The 25,419-nt window shown below is 38.0% G+C and overlaps 1 protein-coding gene across 1 annotated transcript in view; it reads left to right on the top strand.

Moving 5' to 3' along the window:
• The window catches only part of MEGF10 (multiple EGF like domains 10), a 136,518-nt gene that overhangs the window by 25,602 nt on the left and 85,497 nt on the right, over positions 1 to 25,419 (top strand). Inside the window, exon 4 of the mRNA XM_033181376.1 lies at positions 18,528 to 18,620. Coding sequence (XP_033037267.1) covers positions 18,528 to 18,620 — 93 coding nt within the window. The remainder of the gene's footprint in view (positions 1 to 18,527; positions 18,621 to 25,419) is intronic.

The raw sequence follows: 25,419 nt of genomic DNA, 5'->3' as shown, positions 1-25,419 counted from the left end.
TCCCTTCTCAACTGTGCTGCTCTGTTTATCAGAAGTAAAAGACCTAGGCCACTTCAAAAAAGACATAAATTTGTTGTGTGTATATATATATTTTTTTCATTGACTTTTTTTTTTTTTTTTTGAGATGGAGTCTTGCTCTGTCCCCTGGGCTGGAGTGCAGTGGCCGGATCTCAGCTCACTGCAAGCTCCGCCTCCCAGGTTTACGCCATTCTCCTGCCTCAGCCTCCCAGTAGCTGGGACTACAGGTGTCCACCACCTCGCCCGGCTAGTTTTTTTGTATTTTTTAGTAGAGACGGGGTTTCACCGTGTTAGCCAGGATGGTCTTGATCTCCTGACCTCGTGATCCGCCCGTCTCGGCCTCCCAAAGTGCTGGGATTACAGGCTTGAGCCACCGCGCCCGGCCTTTTCATTGATTTTTTTAAAAAATTTGAAGTTGTAGTTTTCGTGGATACATAGTAGGTGTATGTATTTATGGAGTGTATGGAATATTTTGAAACAGGCATACAATATGTAATAATCACATCAGGGTAAATGGGGTATCCATCACCTCAAGCATTTATTCTTTGTGTTACAAACAATTCAATTATACTCATGGAGGTAGAGAGTAGAATGACGGTTATCAGAGGCTGGGAAGGATAGTGGGGGAGGATAGGGGGAAAATGGGGATGGTTAATGGGTAGAAAAAATAGTCAGAATGAGTAAGATCTAGTGTTTGATAGCATAATGTGGTGATAATAGTCAGCAATAATTTAATTGTACTTTAAAAAATAACTAAAAGAGTAAAATTGGGTTTTTTGTTGTATATATTTTTAATTACCTAAACTTATTTTTCATAGTGAAGCTATTTTTTTTATCTGTGTAAAAAACTGGAAAACAGATAAGCAAAAAGAGAAAATAAATCATTCATTGTCCTGCCATTTTTGGTTTGTGTCTTTTCAGATATATTTCCATTACTTTAAATTCAATACAAATTTGTAGGTTATGCCATGCATATTTTTTGTAAGCTGCATTGTTCATTTGTATTACATTGTAGACATATTTCCTAGTCTATAAAATTACATCTAAATAATACTTTTATAATTGAATTTTACCATATTAATATATACTAATGTTAGGCACACATAATTTTGCAGCTACAGGGAGCATCATTTTATTTATCCCTTTGCATGTGTGAGTGATGCGTACAATAAATTATTTTAAGTGGAATTTCTGGAATGAGAGGTATGCATCCTGTATCATTTAGAATTAGATTTGGCTATGGGGTGCCTAGAAGTAGGCAAGCCAGCAGGGGACCCAAGCAAGTTTTACCTTTCTGCTCCACCATCTCTTTGTCACATACTCTCACCAAGCTACAAGGGCATCTTTATTCTGCTACTCCTGCAACTACTCGTGGAATGAGCCCAAAAGCAAGGTGGAAGAGAGTGAACAAGATGCCTTAGAGGTCGTGATTTCACTTCCAAACATAGCCACGAGACTTGCAAAGTACAATGGGATATCGTTTTAACATTTACAAAGGTATGATCTTCATTTCCATGTACCATTATTGACCTCCACACATCATCAACAGACAGAATAGGTGGGAGAAAGAGGCAAATGGCAATGTCAACTGTTTCCTAAGGAGGATTCCTAGAAGTGATCATGTTCCTTTTACATCCTACTGGTCACTTGGTCTCACCAAGCTGCAAATGCATCTTTAGTCTGTGTGGGCAGAGGCCCAGTAAAAATATATATAAATATATATTTATTTCTGTGGGAAGGGGAAAATGGATATTGGGAGACAGGAATAAGCCACATTGTAATGCAGTTTGAGGCACATTGCCAAATTGCTGTCCAGACAGGTTGTAACAACTCACATGCCCACCAGTAGTGTGTGAAGGTGCCTATTTCCTTACATTTCTGCTGACCTAGGTATTATTATTGCTTTCAACCTTTTGGGTGAAAAAAGGTACCTAGCTTTATTTCGCATTTCCTAATTATTAATAATGCTGTTCACTTTAAAAACTTATGTTTATTGCCGGGCATGGTAGCTCACTCCTGTAATCCTAGCATTTTGGGAGGCCAAGGCAGGCAGATCACCTGAGGTCAGAAGTTCGAGACCAGCCTGGCCAACATGACGAAACCTCATCTTTACTAAAAATACAAAAATTAGCTGGGCCTGGTGATGCACACCTGTAATCTCAGTTACTTGGGGGACTGACACAGGAGAATCGCTTGAACCCAGGAGGTGTAGGTTGCAGTGAGCCAGAGCCGAGATCATTCCATTGCACTCCAGCCTAGGTGACAGAGTGAGACTCTGTCTCAAAAAAAAAAAAAAAGTTTATTTACCATTTGTATTTTGGCTTTAGGGCCAGGACCAGGGAGATACAGTGAGACTGCCTTGTTCTGCAGAGAACCATAAGAACCCTGAATAGAAGCAACAGGGGACAGTGGCAAATGAAAGAGAAACAGACTGATTTGGGGGTGATAAAGAAGACAGTTTGAGAGAGAGACTTTACTAACATGCCCCAGAGAGATCAGTTCCCATGGATATGCCCAGCAGCAGCAGGAGACCCAGGCCCTTCTTAGCTCTTGCCCTCATCAACATCACGGATGCTCATTCTCTCCTCATCCCACAGTTCCATTAGGCCTCCTTTCCCAAGACCTCAACTGTTTGCAGTTTGCAGGGATGATCTGGAGCCAGGGCAATTTCTTGTCTTCTTCTACTACCTACTTCTCCCATGAGCATTGTGGATAGAGGAATAATCTCAGATTTCTGGCAGTGAGGTAGGCTCTTGGCAGCCCAAACTGATATGCGAATGACTTGACCTATAGAAAGGAGAGAGACTCGTGATCCCCACATTACTGTAGTTCATTCAGGATCATGCTGGAATAAATGAACAACTATCGAGGTTGAGGTTGCCCTAGGGACCTAACCATTATTTACAACATTATAACTCCAAGAAAATTCACACAACTGGTTTCCAAACACATCTTTGAAACCCGACCTCTTAGCACGTTGGGGACTGCTTATAGATTTGGTGACATGGGACTTGGAAAAGCAGCAAAAGAGAGCAGCAGAGTGGGAAGTTGGCAGCTACCCTCTGTGGGAAGGATTGGTTAATCCAGAGAGAAGGCTGGCCATACATTCTCAATCGGAGGTTCTTGGCTTCATCTCCACTGACGGCAGAGAAAGCGGATCATTGTAGGCAGGGCCGCTTGCAGCAGAATCATGAATGGACAAAGTAGATGGCCAGGGGTCCCTTCTCCAGTCCAGCTCCCATTCCCTTTGCCCCACATGCCTTGTCTTCTCCTGCTGGATGCTGCTGTAAAGGAAGGGACTGTTCTGATGATTGTTTTCTTTGGTGTAGACTTAAGTCTGCTAGCTCTGTTTTTGTTAGATGGAGAAGGTCAAATGCTAACTCCAAGTTCAAGTTCTAATGGGGGCGTCCAGGCAAGTGTGGCTTGTAAGAAGGACAGAAGGAAGAGGTCTGGGGACTGGGTAACCCACTTTGTTGCCTGGCAGACCAGCTCTGATGGTGAGAGATCAGTTCCCATGGATGTGTCCTGCCTGTTGTTGGCACTGGTTAAGAGAACTTTGGAACCGTAAATAAGAAGCCTTAACTCCCACACACTGAACTGTATATGATTTCCTGTTCTTAACAGAAAGGAGTGTGACAATTGATTACCAGAGCAGTGAATGAATATTCACAGCTGATTTTTAACTTGGCCAACTTTATGTAAAACTGAACCGGCTGTGGGCAAATAAGGAGCTGGAACTGTAGTTGGTGTTTATATGAAAAATAGTTCTGTAGATGAACTTTACTCTTGTTTAAATGTCATGCTTCAGAAAACAATAGGTTTTAAGCCCAAATTTTGAGGTGAGGGCTTAAAAACACCTGCAGCTCACCAACCAAGGACTGTTTTCCTTCCAGGAGACAGATATGCCACACAGGTGGCACTTTGTGAGTCAGTCACATTAACTGTTTGCCATTTAATACATTTTTCTTTATTTCTTCTTTTTAAATATTGGAATATTATGTTATTTTAGACTGGAATTAACAAAAAACTTTCTTTTGGGAAAGGGAGTGCCATCTCTTGAAAGTGGCTGCCTGGAACGTTGTGTTTAGAAGGATTCTGAGGCTGTGTCTGGGCTAAGAGAGAAAGAGCAGAGTGACTCACTAGTGATTTCTGCCATGGGATTGGAGTGGCAGTGGGTGGCCCAAGTGCGCCTCATTTGCCATCCCTGTATTTGACTGCATAGTACCCTGTGGCATTCTGGAATCATGGAGATATCAACTGAGGCTCCTGAATCATATGCCTGGCCAAAGCCTCCTATTATACCTGCCTCTGTCATTTCAGTGGGAAGTTATATTTACTGTTCTTGCTGTTGTCCCCAGAAAAAAAATTAGCTTCCTTTGTGAGCTGGAATATTTGACATGCTTAAGTCGGGATCATATTGTCAACAGTTTTGTGTTGTGGATGGGAAAGGATTTTCAATGGCTATGTTTTGCCTCAGTGTCAGCCACAGGGGGGTCTGATTAGGAGAGGGATTGGCAGGCTTGAGCAAATTGGGCATGGCTTCTGGGAAGAGCTGAACTGAAGATAGTTTCTTTCCCTACCTTATAATTATGTGAGGACACATTTAATTATTTATCCTGGCTTTGTATCATTTTGGTCTTTTCCTGTTGAAAAGTTTAGGGCCCAGATTCTTCAGGCTGAGAGGAGCTGCAGTGCAGGGAAGATGCCTTGTTTTGGGGTGGGAAGAGTTAGCCTTCGGCAGAGGTCTGTTTAGGGGAGAGCTAGGCTTCTTGGGTGGATTTAGGGAAGCAAAAGGAGAGCTTCAGGAAAGGAGGAGTACCTCTTATTGAAGTTCGAGGCAGACAGAGCCTTTTGTTTTGGATTTGTTTGATTCTCGCAGGCTTGTTTAATGATAAAGTTGTGATCTTGTCAAATATTAAAAAACAAAAACAAAAACAAAAACCCTTAGTCTTTTGATTCATTTAAGCAGATCCTTTTGAGTAGAGATAAAAGTGAGACAATCCTGTTAAGCTAGTCAAAGAGAGCCTGACTGACAACAATCAGATGGTATGTGCCCAAATATACCCACCCATGATGCCCTCCCTGCTACTGGCAGTGGATTTTTTCCTGTTTCCATAGGGACCCTGTACTCTGTTGCTATGGAGTCCGACATGGTTCAGAGGAACCTACCAGTAAATACAGGGGAAGGCCTTTTGTCCACATACCGGGCCAGCAGAAATTCCAATTTTCCCACACATCTATCGGAACCTAAACTTCTGCTTTCCAGTTTGGGTCGTTAGTCCCTGCTAGTAGGGAAGATAGGAAATCTAATAAATAACACAAGAAACCTTTGTTGCTTTACTGATTGACAATGCTTGCTCAGTGTTTAGGATTTTATAAATAGAAACTAAGAATTTAATTTTTTAAAAACCCACTACAAATTCAAGATAGCCTCAGTCTAAACAGAAGGAGATCATGTCTGCTGCCTTTTTATTTTTTTTTTGCTTGAGAAAGCCTGACTTTAGAGTCCTATGGAGATAGGGTCAAAAGGAAACAATGAAAAAATCCTTGCCTTATCTCTAGAAAATTAGTTTCTGAAATTGCAGTCTTTGCAGGCCAGGTAGAGTTTTTACGGGCCTAATAATTTATGCAATCCCCTTGCAGGGATAGAAAATGGCTAAAATAAAAGCCAAGAACTGAGAATCAATTTTTATTGTACTATGGTTCAAATCTTTTCAGGGCGAAGTAATTTAAAAATAATGGAAAAAACACAGTTTGATCTAAGTGACCAACCACAAAACATTGACATGACCAGGTGTTGACAGAACTTGCATATTTTTAGTCAGGGATAGCGACTGCCAGCGCTTTTACAGATAATCCAGTGGTAAACCTAGTGCATCCATCTGGGCCACACATAGAGATGCTAAAGGAGGGAGAGATTGATGTGCTGGTAGAATCAATGCTGCACTGACATTCTTCTTTCCTTCAGTTGTAGTGATATCCCAAGGTCCAGACCTATTTTTTTTTTTAATTGATAACTAAGTCTAAAAAAGCCCGGAGGAAAATCAGAGAGCTCCAAGAGAGTTAAGACAGAGAAACTCAGACTTCTTGATTCAAGTGACAGAAGGCAGCATTAGCTCAAGGTGGGCCTCTCTGGCCAGCTGGCCACGTTGGAAGAGCAAAAGTGGTTATGACAAGTTTAAAGATATGGCCATCAAAGTAATGGAGATTTAAGCTAAGAAACAATAGCTAAGTTAATTTATTGTACTTAGCACGAAAGTGAGGGACATAAAAGGAAACATGCCACCATGAATGAAACTGACTTGTTGATCCAGGGAGAAGAATAGGTTTCCAGAAACTTGGATCCTGGGCATTATCTGTAGTTGAATCCCTCTAGGGTGAGCTATGGAATACTCATCCTGTAGAATTCACTACTGCATTTTCCAATCAGTTTGGGAAATGTAGAATGTTGGATCCCCTTTCTTGAAGATTTGCTTCAGCCTATTAAAGGCTCTGGGAATGCCTGCAGTAAAGACATGTCTGAAACTTCTTTGACCATGGAATTCCTTACTCCCTCTGTCCTCTTCCCTTTTCTTTCCCCAAGAACATGATGGAAGAAATAGTTCTCAGAATCTACTTACTTGGAAAACACGGCTTTGAGGGATTTTGTTTTCTGTAAACATAGACTGGGTAATTTTAAATATTTATAATTTGTTTGAGACTCTTTGGACCTTTAATTTCTTTTAAGGACAATTATATAATCTGTTTTAACAACTCAAGAAAGGGAAAGTTTTAGTTGAGTCTGTAAGGCTATAATCGATACTTCCTTACCTTTGCTGTGGCATGGAGGAGATGCGTATTTTACTGCCTCATTGATGGGGACAACTTCTGGACCTCTCCCCCCAATTTTGAACTATCAGCAGAGGTATTTTATGGCAAACAGTTGTTCACCAAAAGTAGAGTTGTCAGTAAGTATGCATATAAAGTGGCTCCTGATGTGAAATTCAGAATAGCTATATGATCAGTTAATAGGGTAGAAAGAAAGAAAATAATCAAAATAGCTATATAAATGATAGATTTGGCAGCTGATACAGAGTCAAAAAAGTGAAATGAAGACAAAAGGGAGACTGAGGTGGGAGGATCACTTCAGCCTGGGAGGTAGAGGTTACAGTGAGCTGAGATTGTGCCACTGCACTCCAGGCTATGTGACAGAGCAAGACCCTGCCTCAAAAAAAAAAAAAAAGTGACCCATCTAAGAACTTAAAATCCGTTTATTTTGTATTCTTTTAGGACTATCACTTAGCAGGGGCTGGATAATCTGATGTATAATCGTAGGGGTTTTAGGACCCATACAGTTTTATATTTTAAAAAATTTTAACTTAAAACTTGAGACTTTCATCTTCCATGGAAAAATCAGGCAGTTGGTAACACTGGCTTGATATTCCTATGTGGCAACAGACAGGAAACTGAAGAGAAGCCTCCCCGTTTGGATGACCAAGTGCTCCCTGAGTTTCCCCAGGTCTGACCTGACTTGTAATAGTTCTCTAATTCATCCATGTGGCCTCTGAAGGCATTTGAGTTTGTGTTCCCTGGTTTTGGGGCATTCTCATAGCAAAGGTTTTGCTGCCAGCTTTCTCTTGAAACTGCTACCCTTTTCCTTTTAAATAAATTCTAACTGCTTGATTTATACATTTGAATTGAGACTTTCATACCGAAATACAAAGGTTCCTGACAAGGGAAATGATCTCCGCTGTTGTTATTAGTCATTGACCCATGGGCACGAGGACTCCCTTTATTCTCAAGCTGGTGTAGACAGGGAAAGAGAGTGGAAGAACACGAGGGCACCAGAGTTCTAGAGGAAATGTCCAGGGACCACCACCAAGGAGGGAGAAGGGGCAAAAGAAACTGAGTGGGAAAAGTGGTACTCTCATTATGACTTCCACTGCCCTCTTCACTTTCTCTAGGGCTGGCCTTTATTATTCACATGTGATTCAGATGTATTGGATAACCGGAAGCAAAGTGACAGCAAGATGAAATAGGGCAGACCAGGGGAAATGCCATGTGGTGGAAAACATGCTGTGGGAAAGAGTATTTGTAAAAGAATTTCATGGCTCCATAGAGAGTGGTCAGGCCAAGAGAAATGCCATTCTAAAAACAGAAGAGCCTGAGGCGGCACTTCCTGTGCATAGAATTGTCATGCTTTCCTCATAGACATAGACACGGCAGGACCAGCTGGTAAATAATTTGTCCCAAATGAAGGTACCGTCCTTCTGGTTTCTTCCCTAAACAATATGCTGACGATTTTGAAATCCTTCTTAAATTGAATCAATTTGCAATTGTATCATCAGACCTGTTGCAGGTTCAGTTGTTACGAATTTGTGCTCAGGAAAACTAGAGTTTATTCCAGCGCTGGTTAACATTTTGATGCTATAGTCCATTAAGATCATGTTACTTACGTTACTTAAATCTGATTCAACCTATAGAGACACACGGTGAGAGTTGTGGCCAGAATAGATGATGCCTATCTAAGTGTGGAATTAAACTAAAAACCCTTTCTGTTTTCAAATAAATGAATAGGATTATGTGCTCCACAGATGGTATTTCAATCCCTTGTGTGGGATCCATTACAATAGACTATTTCAACACAAGCTGTATTTTTTTTTTTCCTGTAGAAGTCAATTACTTTGTAGAGGAAAAGCTTAGTAGAACATCGCATTGTCGTTTTTTAGTATTAGCAGTTCCCCAAATAAATATTTATTGGGAGGGTCTAAAGCCAATACCTTCATAGGCATTTAAAGAGCTCTACCCACCAGTGATGACAGACTCTTAGTAAAATTGAATAGTATGTACATAGAGGATTTGAGTGTTAGCTCAGATTTTTTTTTCTCTATGGAGAGAGGGCTCTTTGCCTCTCTCTAAAAGTTCTCCTCATACTCTAGGGTGTTTTTTTTGTTGTTTAAACAGCTTTATGGAGGTAAAATTGACATACAATAAGCTGCACATTTTAAAATGTACAATTTGATAAATATTGACATATGTACACAATCCTTAAACCCTCACCTCAATCATGATAGTGAACCTATACATCACATACAAATGTTTCCTCATACCCTTTTCTAATTTCTCCCATCCATCCCTCCCTGCTCAGGCAACCATTGATCAGCTTTCTGTCACTCTAGATTACTTTGTATTTTCTAGAGCTTTATATAAGTGGACTCATAGAGTATGCTCGCTTTTATGTCTGATTTCTTTCACTCATCATAATCATTTTGAGATTTATCATATTGCCCTGTGAACTGTTAGCTCATTCCTTTTTATTGCTGAGTAGGATTCTAATGTATGGCTATACCACAATTTATACTTTCATGTACTTAGCACATTTGGATTTTTTCCAGTTTTTGACAATTACACATAAAACTTCTCTGAAAACTTATGTACACATCTTTGTATAGACATACATATGCTTTCATTTCTCTTGGGTAATACCTGGAGTTGAATGGCTGAACCACTTGGTAGTTGTACACAAGTGGTCAGAGATACTTTATTTGAAATAGTCAAAATCTGGAAATTTTGTCTGGTATTGCTTTGAATCTATACAACTATTGGAGGAGAATCGATATCTTATTAATAGAGTCATCTGACTCACAAATAAATGCTGTCTCACTATTCAAGATAATATGTATATTGTGCTTTTGTTGGGTAGAGTGTTCTACAAATGTCAAATAGATCAAATTGGTTGACAGTTTTGTTCAATTCTTCTTTACTTTCTCTCAACAATATTGTTGGTTTTTAGTGTACAGGTCCTTCACATCTTTGACTTGATTTGTCCTTAAGTATTTCATATTTTTTGATGTTATTGTAAATGGCTTTTCAATTTCTGATTGTTGCTAGTGTGTAGAAATATAATTGAGGTTTTGCATATTGACTTTTATCTGTAATCTTGTTAAATGCTCTTTTTTAAAGTAGTTTTTCTGTAGATTCCATTAGATTTTCTAAATAAATGCATATATTTACATAGTCTGTAAATTAAGGCAGTTTTACTTCTTCCTTCCCAACCTATATAAGCTTTATTTATTTTCCTTGCCTTATTATACTTGCTAGAACCCCCAGTATAATGCTGAATAGAAATTGTAAGAGCAAGAATTCTTATTCTGTTGTTAATCTTAGAGGAAAGCATTTCATTCTTTTAACCATTGACTATGTTAGTAGTAGGTTTTTCATATTTGCCCTTTATCAGGTTGAGGAAACTCTCTTCAGTTTCTAGTTTGCAGAAATTTTTTGTTAGGAATAAATATATTTTTCTAAATGTTTGCTAAATGCAACATCTTTTGAAATAATCATATATATATACACGATTATTTTATCATTCAGGTCTACTTAAGTTATATATATATATATGTATATATGAAGGAACAAACCTCTACTCACCTGGTCATAAAGTTTAATCCTTTTGCGTATTGTTGGATTTAATGCACTAAAATTTTGTTTAGAATCTTTGCACCTGTGTGAATGATATTCATTTGTAGTTTACTTGTTTCTTTTTTACTGCAAATGTCTCTGGTTTTAGTGTTAAGGTAATTTTGACCTCACAGTTGGGAAGTTGGGAAGTAGTCTCTGGCCTTCAATTTTCTGGAAGAAGTTTTTTTAGAATTGGTATTATTTCTTCTTTAATGTTTGGTATAATTCATCATTGAACCCATCTGAAATTGGAGGTTTTTTTTAAAATGGGAATGCTTTTAACTATAATTTAATTGCTTTAAAATATATAAGTCCATTCAGGTTATTTATTTCTACTTGAATAAGCTTTAGTAGTTTCTTCATTTCATCTAGGTTATCAAATTTATTGGCATAAAGTTTTTATTAACATTTACCTTTTAAAAATCTATGGATTTTATAGTGATATCACTTCTCTCATTTCTAATACTGGTAATTTGTGTCTGTTCTCTTCTTTCCCTGATAAGTATGGTTAGAAGTTGATCCATTTTGCTGATCTTCTCCAAGAACTAAGTTTTACTTTTGTTAATTTTCTCTTGCTTTTCTGTTTTTTATTTTATTGATTTTAGCTTTGATTTTTATTATTTCTTTTACTCTTCCTTTCATTGGGGTTTTATTTGATCTTTATTTTCTAGTTTCTTAAGGTGGAAACTGAAATAATTTCAGACTTTTCTTCTTTCATAATGCAGGCATTTGGTGCTACAAAATTTCCTCTATGTGCTGCTTTAACAGCGTTTCATAATTTTGACATGTTGTGATTTTGTTTTCATTTACTTTAAAATACCTTCTGATTAATATATCTTTTGATTTCTTTATTGACTTTGAGTTATTTAGAAGTATGTTATTTAGTTCCAAATATTTGGAAGGATTTTCCAGATATCTTGCTGTTACTGATTTCTAACTAAATTTCCTTATGATTAGAAAACTGCTTTGTATGCATTCAATCTTTTAAAATTGACTGAGATTTGTTTTATTTCATAGAATATGATCTAACTTGATTATTGTTCTGTATGTTCTTGAAAAGGAAATATATTCTGCTGTTATTGGGTGGAGCGTACTATAAATATTAATCAGATCAAGTTGGTTTTAGTTTCAAATCTACTATATCTTATTTTCTTTTTAATTGTTCTATCAATTATTAAAACTAGTTATTCAAATCTCCTGCTTTAATTATATCTATTTCTCATTGCAGTTTCTGAAACTGTTATTAGATGCATACATGTTTGGGATTATCATGTCATTATAATGGATTGAACATATTATCATTATAAAGTGACATTCATTATCTCTAAAAATAGTCTTTGTTCTGAAATCTTCATTTGATATTAATATAGCTACTCCAGCTTTCTTTTGATTAGCATTAGTATGTTTTTTTTTTAACATAACTTTACTTTAAAAATAGTTGCGTTTTTATCAAGTGTGTTTCTTGTACTTGTAAGCAGCATATAGTTAGGTCTTACACTTTTAATCCAATCTGTTAATCTCTGTCTTTTAATTTACATATTAGACCACTTATGGTTAATATGATGATTGATTTAGTTAGATTTGATTTCTGCTTGTCCCATCTGTTTTTTGTTCTCATTTTTGTAGAGGACTACGTGCTCGCAAATGAGACATTCCCGATAAGTCCTGCTCTTGCAAACGAAGCAGGGCTTTCCTTCCCTGCAAACAGGGAGGACAAAGGAGCCAGTTGCAAACAACAGACCCTGGGGGCTTGTTTATGTGTAAACATCTTGAAAATCCAGAAAGTTGGGAAAGGTCAGAAAAACAACAATGTGTCTTGTGACTTGGTAACATTCCACAAACGACTGTATAAAATAAAGCGGAGCGTGTCATTCGGGGCGGCCGCCATGTTTGTCTTGTGTATTCATCCCTTTGTTTAGGAAACACGCGGACCCGAACACATTTTTCTCTTTTATACTTTCATTTTAAGTTGAATATTTCTTATAATTCTATTTTATCTCCTTTGTTGGCTTACTAGCTATAAATCTTAGTTGTATTGTTTTTGTGGTTGTTTTGGGGTTTATAGTATCCACATTTAACTCTTCTCACATTGTAATTTGAGTCAAAATGATGCTTCAGGGAGAGAATGAGGTATGTATCTAATGGCCAGATTTCTAATTCCCCTCATATCTTTTGGCCATCCCACTTGGACTAGGTTGTGACACCTTTACTTAAAATGTATGACACAAGTTCTGAGTTCTTGTATCTCCTCCTTATATAGATGGGTCTTCCATTTTTCTGCTAATGTTTATTTTTATTTAATTTAGTAACCGACTCACCTGAAAGATCATTCAAAAAAGCAGTGTATTAGTTACAAATAATGTTTTGCTGCAATAAATAGAGATCTGAAAAATAGAAACATATACATAATAAGGATCATCATGTCATGATAATTCTGGAAGTTTATGGCACTTATTTATCCATGCAAAGAATTCAGAGTGAAGGGTTCCATGGTGTTGTCCATTTGGACATTTCAAATAAATTGAATTATTCAGTATGCTCTCACAGTATTTTTCTGAACCTCTCTTATTATCCCTGGATTCTACTCTGCATTTATTGAGTTTGATGGATCTATATCAGATTTCCTTTGACGACTAGGAGTTCCCAGTCTGCCATCTTTGTATACACAGTAGTGCCTATCAATGTTCCTAATGCATCAGTAAATATTAAACAGAAGAAAAAAGAGAATTACCTTTCCTTTTTATAAGCAAACATAATAGGGTAGGCTGCAATATAATGTTTGGAAATATGAAAGCAAAATGGTTCCTGTGCACTTGTAGTAGCAATTAGATTTTGTAAGGATTTTGCATGTAATTGTCCTCAGACAAAAGTGTGGGGAAGATAAAGTTTATCATGGAAGTCAACTCTCTGCTTCTTTCTCCTTCTTCCTCCTTTGAATCTTTTGACTTCTGACTCCAGGCCATCTAGTATACCTGCCCTGGTATCTGACCCAGAACACCCTCTATCATCCTTTTCACCCCTGCTCCCTCTCACTTCCACTAAAATCCGTCTTACATTTTGGTCCACTGGGAGTTAGGGACCTGGGTTTAATACCAACTATGAATATTGGGGAAAGTACCCATTTTCCTGATCTATTTTCTCATCTGAAAAATGGAGGAATGATGCTCAGTAAAGGCACGTTTAACTCTAAAACTCTATATTCCTCTGTAGTCACAGAATAAATGAGAGAAAATAAGATTTGTGACTTCCACTCTTTGCTCATAACATCAGCATAAAAGGAATTTCTGGGGACAGATAGGTTAGCTGGAAGGTTTGTGTCTCTATTGGACAGTTGTTTTCAAGAACTATTTTGATTCTGGAAACATTTTCCATATTAATTTAAATAAATATATTCTTTAAGACAATGGTATATACTGTCTTTAGAGATATAATTGGTTTATAAAGAAGTCTTTAGTCTGTCTACTCTTCCTTTTACTTTTTTGGCATCCCTAGGTGAAAATCCAAAGGGAATTGTATGTGGCAGAAGAAAAACTATTGAGTATAGTTAATGGTTGTCAGTATTAAAGCCAAGTATTTACAAGTAAAAGGAATGAGGTCCATGTCATTGGTAATGGGATTTAAATGGATTTAGGAACTAAGACTGAAACAGGAGCCTAATTAGAGAAGATTCCAGGGTCATCATGTCAGTGCCCACCTGTCCATCAGGCAGACAGACTGTCCACAGCTTTCGCTTCAAAGACGTGGCCTGTTCTTCTCATCAGTGTCTCTTGCCTCCTAGTTCTTGAGGGAAAAGACATCTTGGCTGCCCCGTGCAGCTTGCTGTGTCTGAAGGAGCATACTGAGTGCAGGTTGAGATTCAGCTTATGTCTGGCCTCTAAAAAAGATTCAGACTCAGAATATGATATTTAATGATTTTCTTAAAGATGGGTGCAGAAAAGAAATCATATTAGATAGATTATCTTTGGTTGGGTTATTCTAGTTTTAATTGCCCTTTTAAAAATAAGAAGAAAGGACATGGGTAGGGAATAAAATATCTATTCCCATTCATGGGACAGCCGCACTTATAATGGTTCCTTTGTACATATTCTTTGTATCTCAGCTACTGAACATTTGCTAAGTGGATCTCTGTTCCTTTTTTTCTTTTCTAGTTCACTTTGGGGTTTTCTACATGAACAATTAATGTCTTTAGTCTACATTGGTTTTTCATGTGGAGCATGTTAGTTATAGAAGCAGCACCCAGAGTAGGTGGCATCTGAAGCTGAATGGGGGAGGTAAGACCAAGATAGTAATTGAACTCAGCTAATCTCTTGGTGGTGGAGTGGGCATCTGTGTCATGCATGTGCCATAGTCAGTGTTTCTGCACCTTGGTGAGTTAGCACATTAGAGAATATAGAGAGTTCTATAGCTTACTCTGTCCTCCTCTGTTGCTTCCCTTTGCTCTTTTCCGTCTTTGATGAGGTTTCTTGCTGGATGTGGAGAGCCCAGAGATGGTGGAAAAGGGCATGGAGCAGGGATGGCACTTGTATAAGGGAGTCTAATGTGTGAAGATTCTCCATCATAGAAGTAGGATTTTGTGTTCTTTCCTTTTAGACTCCATCCCAACAATATTTCTCATCATTTAGATCATTATTTGCCTTTAGGCATCAATGCGGAGAGGTGATTCTATTGGCTTTAGCTTTAATTAAGAAAAAATAAATCATTAGGGAAGCAGATTCCCTCTTCCAATTCCTAATTAACTTACAGGCAAATTTGTTTTCTGCTAATGACACATCCACATTTTGTTTCAGACTTTGGCCAAATGTTAGCTCAAGGTTTTCATAAATGTAATCCATATTTTAAAATTACCATCACGGATTTAAAAAAATTATTATAATTGACTGAACTTCTTGGAATTCATTTCATAAAACACAAAGTTTGCACTATCGAGAATCACACATGAGAACATTGTGTGATTATCGAGCAATCTCACAGTGTTCTGAAGCAGGTCTCCTTTGATTCTGCACATAGAAATCTACTTATTATCTTTTTTGGAGTTAACAAAATAAGAGCAACAAAAAAACAATGGCTTGGGATCCAACCAAATGCAATTCTGATTCTTACTTCTCTGGAACATATGCTTAACTTATGCATTTATTTACCCATTCTAATAAGTGCTATCTTGATATTAGAGCAAAGTGCTAGGCTGGCTTGCTCAATCTTACCTTTCTTACCAGTTGATTCAGGCGGAACTCAATTGGTGTCACCCAGGAGTTAGGAGTCAACACAACTACAATTAAAACCAAAGTTTAATTTCCAGCTTCTGTGGTGTATATCAAATAAATAGTGTTTGGGAGAGAAAGACGAGTTGAGTGGTAAAAAGTGAAAATGAAGATAAAAGGTGAAAAAAATGAAAGGATAGAGAAGAAAGGGAGAGCAGCGAATTGAGACCTGTATAGAATACCGGAAACATTCTCCCCTCGTAGCCAGCTCCTTGCCAGATAAATACAAAACTCTAGGTTGCTCTGATGGAATCCAGCTTTTTGAGTACCCAGAAGTTTTCAAATTCTCAAATGATAATATTAATTATTTTGTCCAATAAAATCTTACATAGATGCCCAAGATAAAAAACAATTTAAGTTGTATTAATATAAATCTACCATATAAATGAACATTTATAACATTTCTTTAGTATGAAGTTACTTTGTGAGAACTACACTGTTAAACACAAAAGTTTGAAATTCAAGAATATGGAGAATACTTCCTTTCATCAGCCACTACATTCAATTTCTGTGTTTTGTTTTAAATGCACAGTGTCAAAGAAGTCTTGTTTCACATTAAAGGCAAAGAGTATCTAATTTTTAAAACTTCTGGAAATATTCAAACAGAATTTTAGTAGCTTTACTATGTTGATGAAGGATAATTGATAAACTTGGGTCTGAAGGCTGTTCACTGTAATAGTTGCAAACATAGATGCCATCAGTGCCTAAGACAAGTGGGAGGCAAACCCTCTTGTTTTGACATATTTACAGTGGGTGCCAGAGCTCTCACTGGTGGAAGAGTCCCCTGTACCCATGCTGCCATTGAACACAGTGATAGATAGCATCCAGAGCATATCCTGCACTGTTAGACCCAAGCCTACTGTGGCATTTAGTTGAACTTTGCACACTCAAGTATCGTAGTTTGCTGGCTTTAGGTATGTACATACCTAAATTTTAACAAAAGAACAGTACCTTGTGCTTACAAATGAATGACATCTACAAGTTCAAACACAAACCTAGAGGTGGAAGGAGACACTGAACCCTGAAGTTGGCACATATTGACTTAACTTGGCAGCAAAAATCAAAATAATGCAGGGCCAGTGTGTTCATATGTTACAGGCAAGTTCTGCTTTTAATTACAATGAAATATGTAATTGTCTGACTCAAATATTATGAGGTTGCTAAACACTTCCTTCAAGCTCTAGTATCAGAAAATTCTACCCTGGACCAGAGTCCCAAGCTCACCAGTCCTGGTATTCCTCACTAAATCGCCTAGGTGCTAAAGAGTTATTCTGATGAGAGCAAGAGAGCTTGTATTTTCCAAAATTTATGGCCACTTTATTTCATTGTGGTGTCATCTCCCTGTTGGTTTCTTATAACAAATGTATACTTTTCATTAAACTATTCCTAGCGAATTCTCAGAATAAAGCCCCAATACCTTAATTTGGTTTTCAGGGTCTCTCTCTCTCTACCTTGCAAAGCTATTGCCCCAAACACTGCCCACAACATAACTTATTTCATTTGTTTTTCTTTTTACCTGTTGCTTTTGCTTTCTCTTCACCTAAAATGCCCACCCTTATATATCTCCATGTCTCAATCTTATGATCAAGACCTTAGAAGTAGTCATTTATGGTTCAGCAGTATATATGCACTGTGTATGTGTGCACATGTGTATATATACATATATACACATACATATTAAACATACACCTTAGTGCATAAATCACATATATTAATACTAATGACATGGAAATATTATTGTCATTATATTAAGTGGAAAAGCACATTGAAAAATATGATTCTATTTTTTTGAGAAGAAAAATATGTAGGAAAAAATTCCTGAAGGTTCTACATCCACAAAAATGTTACCAGTTTGAGCTACTGGTGATAAGGCTTATTTTACTTATTGGTGTTTTATATATTTGGGCAGTAAGTCTTTTGTAATAAGACATGCACTAATAAAATGCATCTCTAAAGTACATAGCACCTCATACCACCCTTAAATAAAATTTTAGAATATCTGAACCCCCAAACCCTTTAAGTTGTTCTCACAATTATGCATATATCCAGATATTTTAAATAATGTTTAACCAATGTGCATGGTACTAAGGTTGATGATAATGCTAAGATTTGGCACAGCGTATTTTAATGCCTATTTTGGAAATCATCAGACTGTCCATTCACTCACGTTTGCAGTGATGCCCCTTTGTCTGCAAGGGTAGAGTACACCTAAGATATTTACTAACGAAAGAGCATTGAGATTTACTGTTTTCCAAAGACCTGGGTGGCATTTTTCAAATATCCTCCTCAACAGAAAAAGAGCAAGCAATTCTGCTGTGTCATAGTTGTGAACAACGTGTTCACAAAGAAGTGTGACTATAGTTTCTGGTGAATGTATTAGTAAAAAAAATCATAGTACATAATCATAATACTCCCCATCCACTCTGTCACTCTGAGGCCCCGATATCCTGCTTTGTGGTTTGTTTCTCCACATAGGCTCCTTCTGACACAAAAAGGATATATTTGATACTCACTGATAATTTTTTTAAAGAGTGAATTAGGCAATTTTCCTTGAAACGTCTTTTCTAATTTAGCATGAAGTAGAATAGAATAGTAGAAATGATGGGATTTATTTGGCGATACTAAAATAAGAAGGGGAATTGTTTGGTCCTACAGCAGACTGTAAGAGGGCTGAGGAATGGATTGAAGAAAATTATCAAGCATGCATGTTGTTTTTAAGTGATACTTGAGACTTGGATGTGCAACAGCTGTGTTGTTGGCTTTGTTTTTTTCTTGTGCCAACTTTCTTTATTTGATTGATTTTCTCTCTGACAGCCCACTGTGCTGATAAATGTGTCCACGGTCGCTGTATTGCTCCAAACACCTGTCAGTGTGAGCCTGGCTGGGGAGGGACCAACTGCTCCAGTGGTAAGTTTCCACCTGCTGTTGTCTGTCTCGGGATGTTTTTGCTCTAGGGGCCTCCTTGTCTGCAGATGACCCTGGGTCATGCTTTCCCTCTTCATCTCTACACAGAGTGTAGTGTGAATGCCACGTCCATCTCAGTCATACAGTTTCTTTTAAATCTGTACATGTACATATACATTATTTGTTAATTAAGTATAAAGAAAAGTTCTTGGAAAGAAGGAAATTTCCGCAATCATACAACAGCTCATACTTCTGTGGATGTGAATGCGTTTTCTAGAGTAGGGTCCACAATTTAGACTCCTTACCTCAGTAAGGCAGTTGTGGTAACATAGCTATTGTATCCTAACTTCTGTTTTTACCTGTTGATTTCTCCAAGAAAATTTCTTGGTGGTTAAAATTTACCACCTGTTGGTTTTTAACTCAGAAGTGAAATTGGTATTTTTGATGCTAACATATCTTTTTGTCTCTGCATTCTGAGATGCAAATAACGAGTACTTGTTCAGATAACTTTAGGGAGACTTATCTGTCATAAATGAAAATTCATGAACATTTTGGTACTTGTTAAATTAATTCCTAACATAGTATATCATTTGTCTCCATTGTGTTAGAATTATAATTCTAAAATGATGGTATTTTGGACTCAAAGCAGTCTACACCTAACATTTCATATTCATTATCGTAAAGATTATATCATGGAATGTCATGTAATACAGTTGCTTTTCTAAATTTCACAGTTTAAACCAAAATCTTCTGGCTAACTTGTTGCTGTGCACGTAATTGCATCCACTTCCTTTTCCTTTATACTTCTTTTTTCGCCTTGAGAAACGTGAGAAGGAATTAAAGTGCAACTAAATTGTAATGCGTGAAACATTACATTTAGAAAAAGGAAACAATCGTTTTAAAAAGTTAGCAAGTTCGCATGACAGCACAAATTTCTCTTCGTTGCCATCAAGGAATTTTTTGAAATTAGTCTGAATGGACTTACTTCAATAAGCTGATTTTAAAAATTTTTACTTGCTTACTTTGGAATTGGGGAGATTATTTATCTTGCTAGGACTACTTGTTTCGGACTTGTGATCTCTTGGCTCTCCTTGAAGCAGCATCTCCAGGGGAAGCCCTTGTGCCGTCTGTGCACAGAACGCTTGGTGTGAAAGAGCCTTTTTACTGTACCTTAAACTGACTGGGAGTTTGTGTGTGTGTGTGTGTGTGTGTGTGTGTGTGCGCGCGCGCGTGTGTGTCTTTCTGCCCCTGACAGGCTTCTCAATTCCAGGGAAAAACTGTCTTGCAGGGTTTTGTTTTGCTTCTGTTAGAAATCAGGAGGAGAGTGGGCATTTTGTTCACATGCCATTGAGGCAAAATGTTTGGGATGTGGGATTTGGCTCATGTCCATTTTTCTGGCCGACTGACCTCAAATGTGATGTTGCTTTCATTAACTTTTCCAGTTTAAAAATCAGTTGTGCCTAGACATCTTGAAGAAAAATAACATTGTTATAAACTAGTGGGATGGGAAGAGTGGGCATATTCGTCATTTGAAACTATGTGGTTTGCCACTAATTCCAGGACAAAAAAGCTACAGAATAACTTCAGTTGTATTCATACTTTGTCTCCTAAGAACTGCAGACTACCTTGAGCTGAGGGCTCAGACTGAAGAGTGTTTGTGTAAGCAAAACAAAAGCCTACATGGGTTTCAGACTCTCTAGAACTGATTAGGACCTTCTAGAAAATAAACTGTTGCTTTATTTTGGAGTTTAATGGAGACTCTAGAATTCTGAGAACAGATGTTCTTGAACACTGAAATATGATAGTGAGGCAACTTTTAGTTTATTTTTTACAAGTCATGTTTGGCTTTATGATGAACAAAAGCATAAATAAACATGAACAGATGTCTGAAATGTTTAAAGGTGTTCTGAGAAAAACATTTCTGATACCTTTTTAAGCAGGTAAAAAATGATATTCTGAACTGAACCCAGAATATGGGTCTTGCTATCTGGGTTTTGTCTGTGGCAATCAGCCTAATATCAGGAAATATATCATTTTGTTTATTCTTGACCAGATAATTCTGGAACCAAAATCTATTGTCTAGTAATATGCTACTTAGCAGAGTTTAAATGGCCTAATTTCAAAGGATTCTATTTCCATCTCCCCTCCTCTTTGGTTATTGTTATGCATCAATTTGATGGCGTACGTTAGATCCATAAGATAATTGCTTTGATAATTAGACTGGCTCCTTGTATCACTTATGGTACAATCAGGTGACAGAAACCACAGTTATTTTTAAAATTTTTAAGTATAAATTTGTTTTATTTTGGAACACTTTTAGACTTATAGAAAAGTTGCAAAGATAGTACAGAGCTCCTGTGCGCTCAAACCCAGCCTCCCCCATTGTTAACTTCTTAAATTATTATTAGTTTGTCAAAACTGGGTAACTGACAGTAGTATATTACTATTAAATCAACTGCAGATGTTATTTGAATTTTATCAGTTTTTCCACTAATGTCCTCTTTCTCTTCCAGATTCCAGCTCAGACCAACACACTACATTTCACTGTCATGTCTCCCCTGTCTTCTCTGGTCTGTGACAGTTTCTCAGTCTTTCCTTGTTTTCATGACCTTGAAATTGATAGTCTGGAGGAGAACGGGCCAGGTATCCTGTAGAATGTTCCCCAATCTGCGTTTGTCTGGTGTTTTTCTCATGACCAGACATGGGTTATGAGTTTTGAAGAGAATACAGGAGTTGAAGTGCTCTTTCTCTTCACATCATGTCGTGATATCCATGTGACATCACTGATGTCATCACTTGGTTAACCTTCATCAGTTGGTTGAGGTAGTGTGCTAGGCTTCTCCACATAAACTTACAATTTTCCCCTTTCTGTACTCTACCCTGTAGAAGCAAGTAACTAAGTCTATCCTACCTTTGGGGATGACTGGGCAGGACTCAAGTTCCATGTCTTTGAGGAAGGAGTATCTGCCGATATTATTTGGAGTTTTTCTGTAAGGAGGATTTGTTTCTCCTCCTGCATTTATTCAAACATTTATTTATATCGGTAAGGACTCATGTGTGTTGATTTGACATTTTGGGTTATAAAACAGTATTACCAAATTTATTTTGTTGCCCAGGTTGTTCCAGCTTTGGCCATGGTGTGCTTTTTTTGTTTTGTTTTTAGACGGAGTCTCGCTCTGTCGCCCAAGCTGGAGTGCAATGGCACAATCTTGGCTCACTGCAACCTCTGCCTCCTGGGTTCAAGCAATTCTCATGCTTCAGCCTCCCTAGTAGCTGGGCTTACAGGCATGTGCTGCCACACCTGGCTAATTTTTGTAGTTTTAGCAGACATGGGGTTTCACCATGTTGCCCAGGCTGGTCTCGAAGTCTTGACCTCAGGTGATCCACCCACCTCGGCCTCCAAAAATGCTGGGATTACAGGTGTGAGCCACTGCACCCAACCCATTGTGTCCCTTTGACATGACTCATCTTTTTGATTTTGAGTGCTTTCTTACTTTCTGGTGCTAGAAGATATTCCAGGCTCATTTTTTATTTTTCCTGCTGCAGCCCTAAAATGAACAATTTTTCAAAGGAGCCTTGGTACTTTTTATTGTAGAGTGGTATATATAAACCTAGATCTAGGTGCTGGTGTGGTCATTGCTACTAGGACACAAAGTAACTTCAAAGGAGAACGTTAAATATAAAGAATTATTAACTAACTATAACAGGAGATTGGAGTAATGGGGGATGGACTAGTTAGAAGTAGATAGATCTCTAGAGAATATAGGAATAGCAGCTATAAGAAGGAATCCTAGCGTGGAGATAGAATGTCCAAAGAAGAAACCCTACTAAGGGTGTGATCCAGAACTGCTGGAGAGGGCACAGCCACAGTTCACTCAGATCCAGAGAGGCTGCTGTGGTACTATTCTAGCAGAACTTGCTGGAAATATGCCCTCTAGAGCTTTTATAGGACTTTTGAAAAAAACTCTTCATGGAAAAGTCTCACCAGAAGCACTCTGCTACAAAAAAGGGGAAGTTGTTGGCTGATGGATGCTGCTAGCCACAGTGTACTACAGGAGCTAGATGCTAGAGAAGCTGTCCATGCTGCAAGAACTTGGTTCTGGATAAGCAATTTGTGCTATAGAAACAAGGCATTGGAAAAGCCATAGGTGCTCCAGGAGCCAGGTACTGTAGCAGCCGTCGGCACTGTGCTTACATTGCAGAAGCTTGGTGCTTTATGAGCTAGTGCACTGCGTGCTCTGAGTGCACTGGAACTAGAATGGAAAACTCCTTTTGCAATGTCTTTCTAGCGCCCCTGATTGAAAATACGTAACAGTTGGCCAACTGGCAATAGAAAAATATTTGAAGGCACATATCCGTTTATGTAGAGCAGGCAATGAAGGATAAATTTAGAGCTGAAAGGCAGTAAGTAGATAACTGTTGATGTACACTCCTTTGGTTACCCAACTCCTATATGCACCCTCCACACATGTTTGCATTCCTATACATTAAAAAACCCTGTATTTCCACCTAGTATACAGCAATTCATCTTAGAAGTGAACATGCTCATACTCTCTTCCTAAAATGAGGAGATGCAAGTCCCAACATTCATTGGATTCATTGCTGGTTATATTAAATTTTTTTCAAATTAAGTCACAGTTCTGCTGAATATTCTGTTTCCTAGATACTAAAGTTAACTTGCAACAACTAGCATATAAAACAAAAAGGAAAAAAGAAAATAGCAAATAAAAATAAACATATACATATAACAAACAAGTAACAAACATTAAGAGCTATTGCAAACGTCTTTCATGTAATTGGTCACAGGATGATAACTGATATTTATGGCTTCTCTCTTCTACTTCCCATCCCATATTTCCCCCACTCTCAGCCCAAACTTCAGTTACTTGGGGTTATTTACCTGGTGGAGTGGCTCAAACCTCCATTACTGAAAGATCTGCATTCCTATTTGTCCTGCCTTTTTTTAATTGTTGACATTTCTCATCAACGTTTATTATTGGCATGGGAGTATTAAGAGGTAATCCACAGGATCCTTGGTCCCAGTCATAGTTCTTCCCTCCCTGTGCAGCAGCAACCCAGTTTTCCCTTGAAACCCAGATTTCCCAATCTGGATCAATCACTCCAACCAGACTATTAACTCCTTTTGTTGACATTAGGAGTCTAAAATGGTCAGATGGTAACCAATTGATAACCGTCATACATAGCTATCTTTTTTTTTTTTCCTTTCTAAAATACATGGGTGATTAAGGGACTGCCAAATACCTTCAAATGTCCAGTTCTACAAAGGCTTCTCTTTGAGATTTGATATGTCTGTTTACCTTGGCAGCTGAGGGAAGGGTTCCTGCCTGTGACACAGTCAGTGTTCCTGGCTTTCTTAGGTCTCAATGTATTCTCTGTATAAAACACCAGGCATGTCAGAGAATTGTAAAAAGTTTGTTCTCCCAGAATGAAATCATGATTTATTTGACTAGACTTAGACATATTCCTTCTTTTTAAATTGGATTAAAATTATTGTTTTAAAAAAGCACACGTGTTTTACCTTTATTGGCATCTTAATGCGTATCCTAGCTTTTATGAGTGAATGACATTAATCTATTTTATGTCATCTCCTTCTCCCCTCCCCTCTTTCCTGCTCTAGCTCTGTTCTTTCCTCCATCATTTATCTGCTCATGCATCAATCCTCCATTGCTCTTCTCCTCTCACGGGATGATAAACAACTCCTGGAGGGCAAAGGCCATGTGTTACTAATCTCTGTAAGCCTCCATTGTGCCTGGCATGTGGTTGGAGCACAGTAAAGCTTCCATTTAATTAGACTGAAGGAACTAAATGATTCTATGTGATTCTGAGAAGGTCATTCATGTGTTCATTTTGTGAACTTTCATTGAATGATTACTGTGTGCAAGGGACTGCACTGAATGCTTGGGATAAAGGAACAAATGAGGAATGGTTGCTGCTCTGACAGAACTCATAGCTTGGGAGAAAGATAAAGTGAAAGAAAGAGAACTGTCTCTATAGAAGAGGTAGATTGGGGGAAACTGGATGGAGTCAGATAAGGTAGTGAGAGATTTTCTGAGTGGATGAGGGAGAGAAGAGCTAAGAGTATACAGCCCTTCAGTTTCAGGTGGGAACAGAAAACAGATTGCTATAGACTACTCTTTCAGAAACTTCTCTGAGAAGCCAAGGAGAGGAAGCAAAGAAATAGAGAGTTAGTAAGAAGTAAGTATAGGGTCAAGAAAAAGTTGGGTTTTTTTTTAAGCCTTTGTCTGTGTTTTAAGGTGAAAAAGACTCAGAACCTGAGAAGACGGTGAAAGAAAAGAGGGAGAGGCTGGAGACCGGATTGAGAGAGTGGATTGTGGAATAGAGGCAATAAGGCTCCTGAGAAGACAGCTGGGAGATGGGATGGGATCCTGGGCACTGACTGAGAGATTAGCAAGGAGTACTTCCCATTCCCAACAGAATGAGGAAGAAAAGCATGGCCAGAATAGGTGTAAACAGGTTTCTAGGTGTCAGGAGTGCTGGCGGGCAATGGGGAGGAGAATCTGAAGAAGTCTATATCAGATGACCTTCCTTCTCTTGATAAACTGGCAGGAGAGAGTCTGCTGACATAAAAGGGGGCAGAAGGGCGGCTACATTGATGATGATGATAGTAATAGTTCATCTTTATTGAGCACTTGGTATGCAAGCATCATTATAAGAGCTTTACAGGAATTACTCTCTTAATGGCCACAACATACTATGAGATGGTTGCAGTTATCGTTCCTAATTTACAGATGAGGAAACGGAGGTGCAGAACATTTAGGTG

Source organism: Trachypithecus francoisi, unplaced genomic scaffold (assembly GCF_009764315.1).
Source record: "Trachypithecus francoisi isolate TF-2019V2 unplaced genomic scaffold, Tfra_2.0 Lachesis_group2, whole genome shotgun sequence".
In the NCBI taxonomy this organism is placed as follows: domain Eukaryota; kingdom Metazoa; phylum Chordata; class Mammalia; order Primates; family Cercopithecidae; genus Trachypithecus; species Trachypithecus francoisi.
Note: the sequence above shows the minus strand (reverse complement) of the source record. Positions and strands in the feature narration are given on the sequence as shown.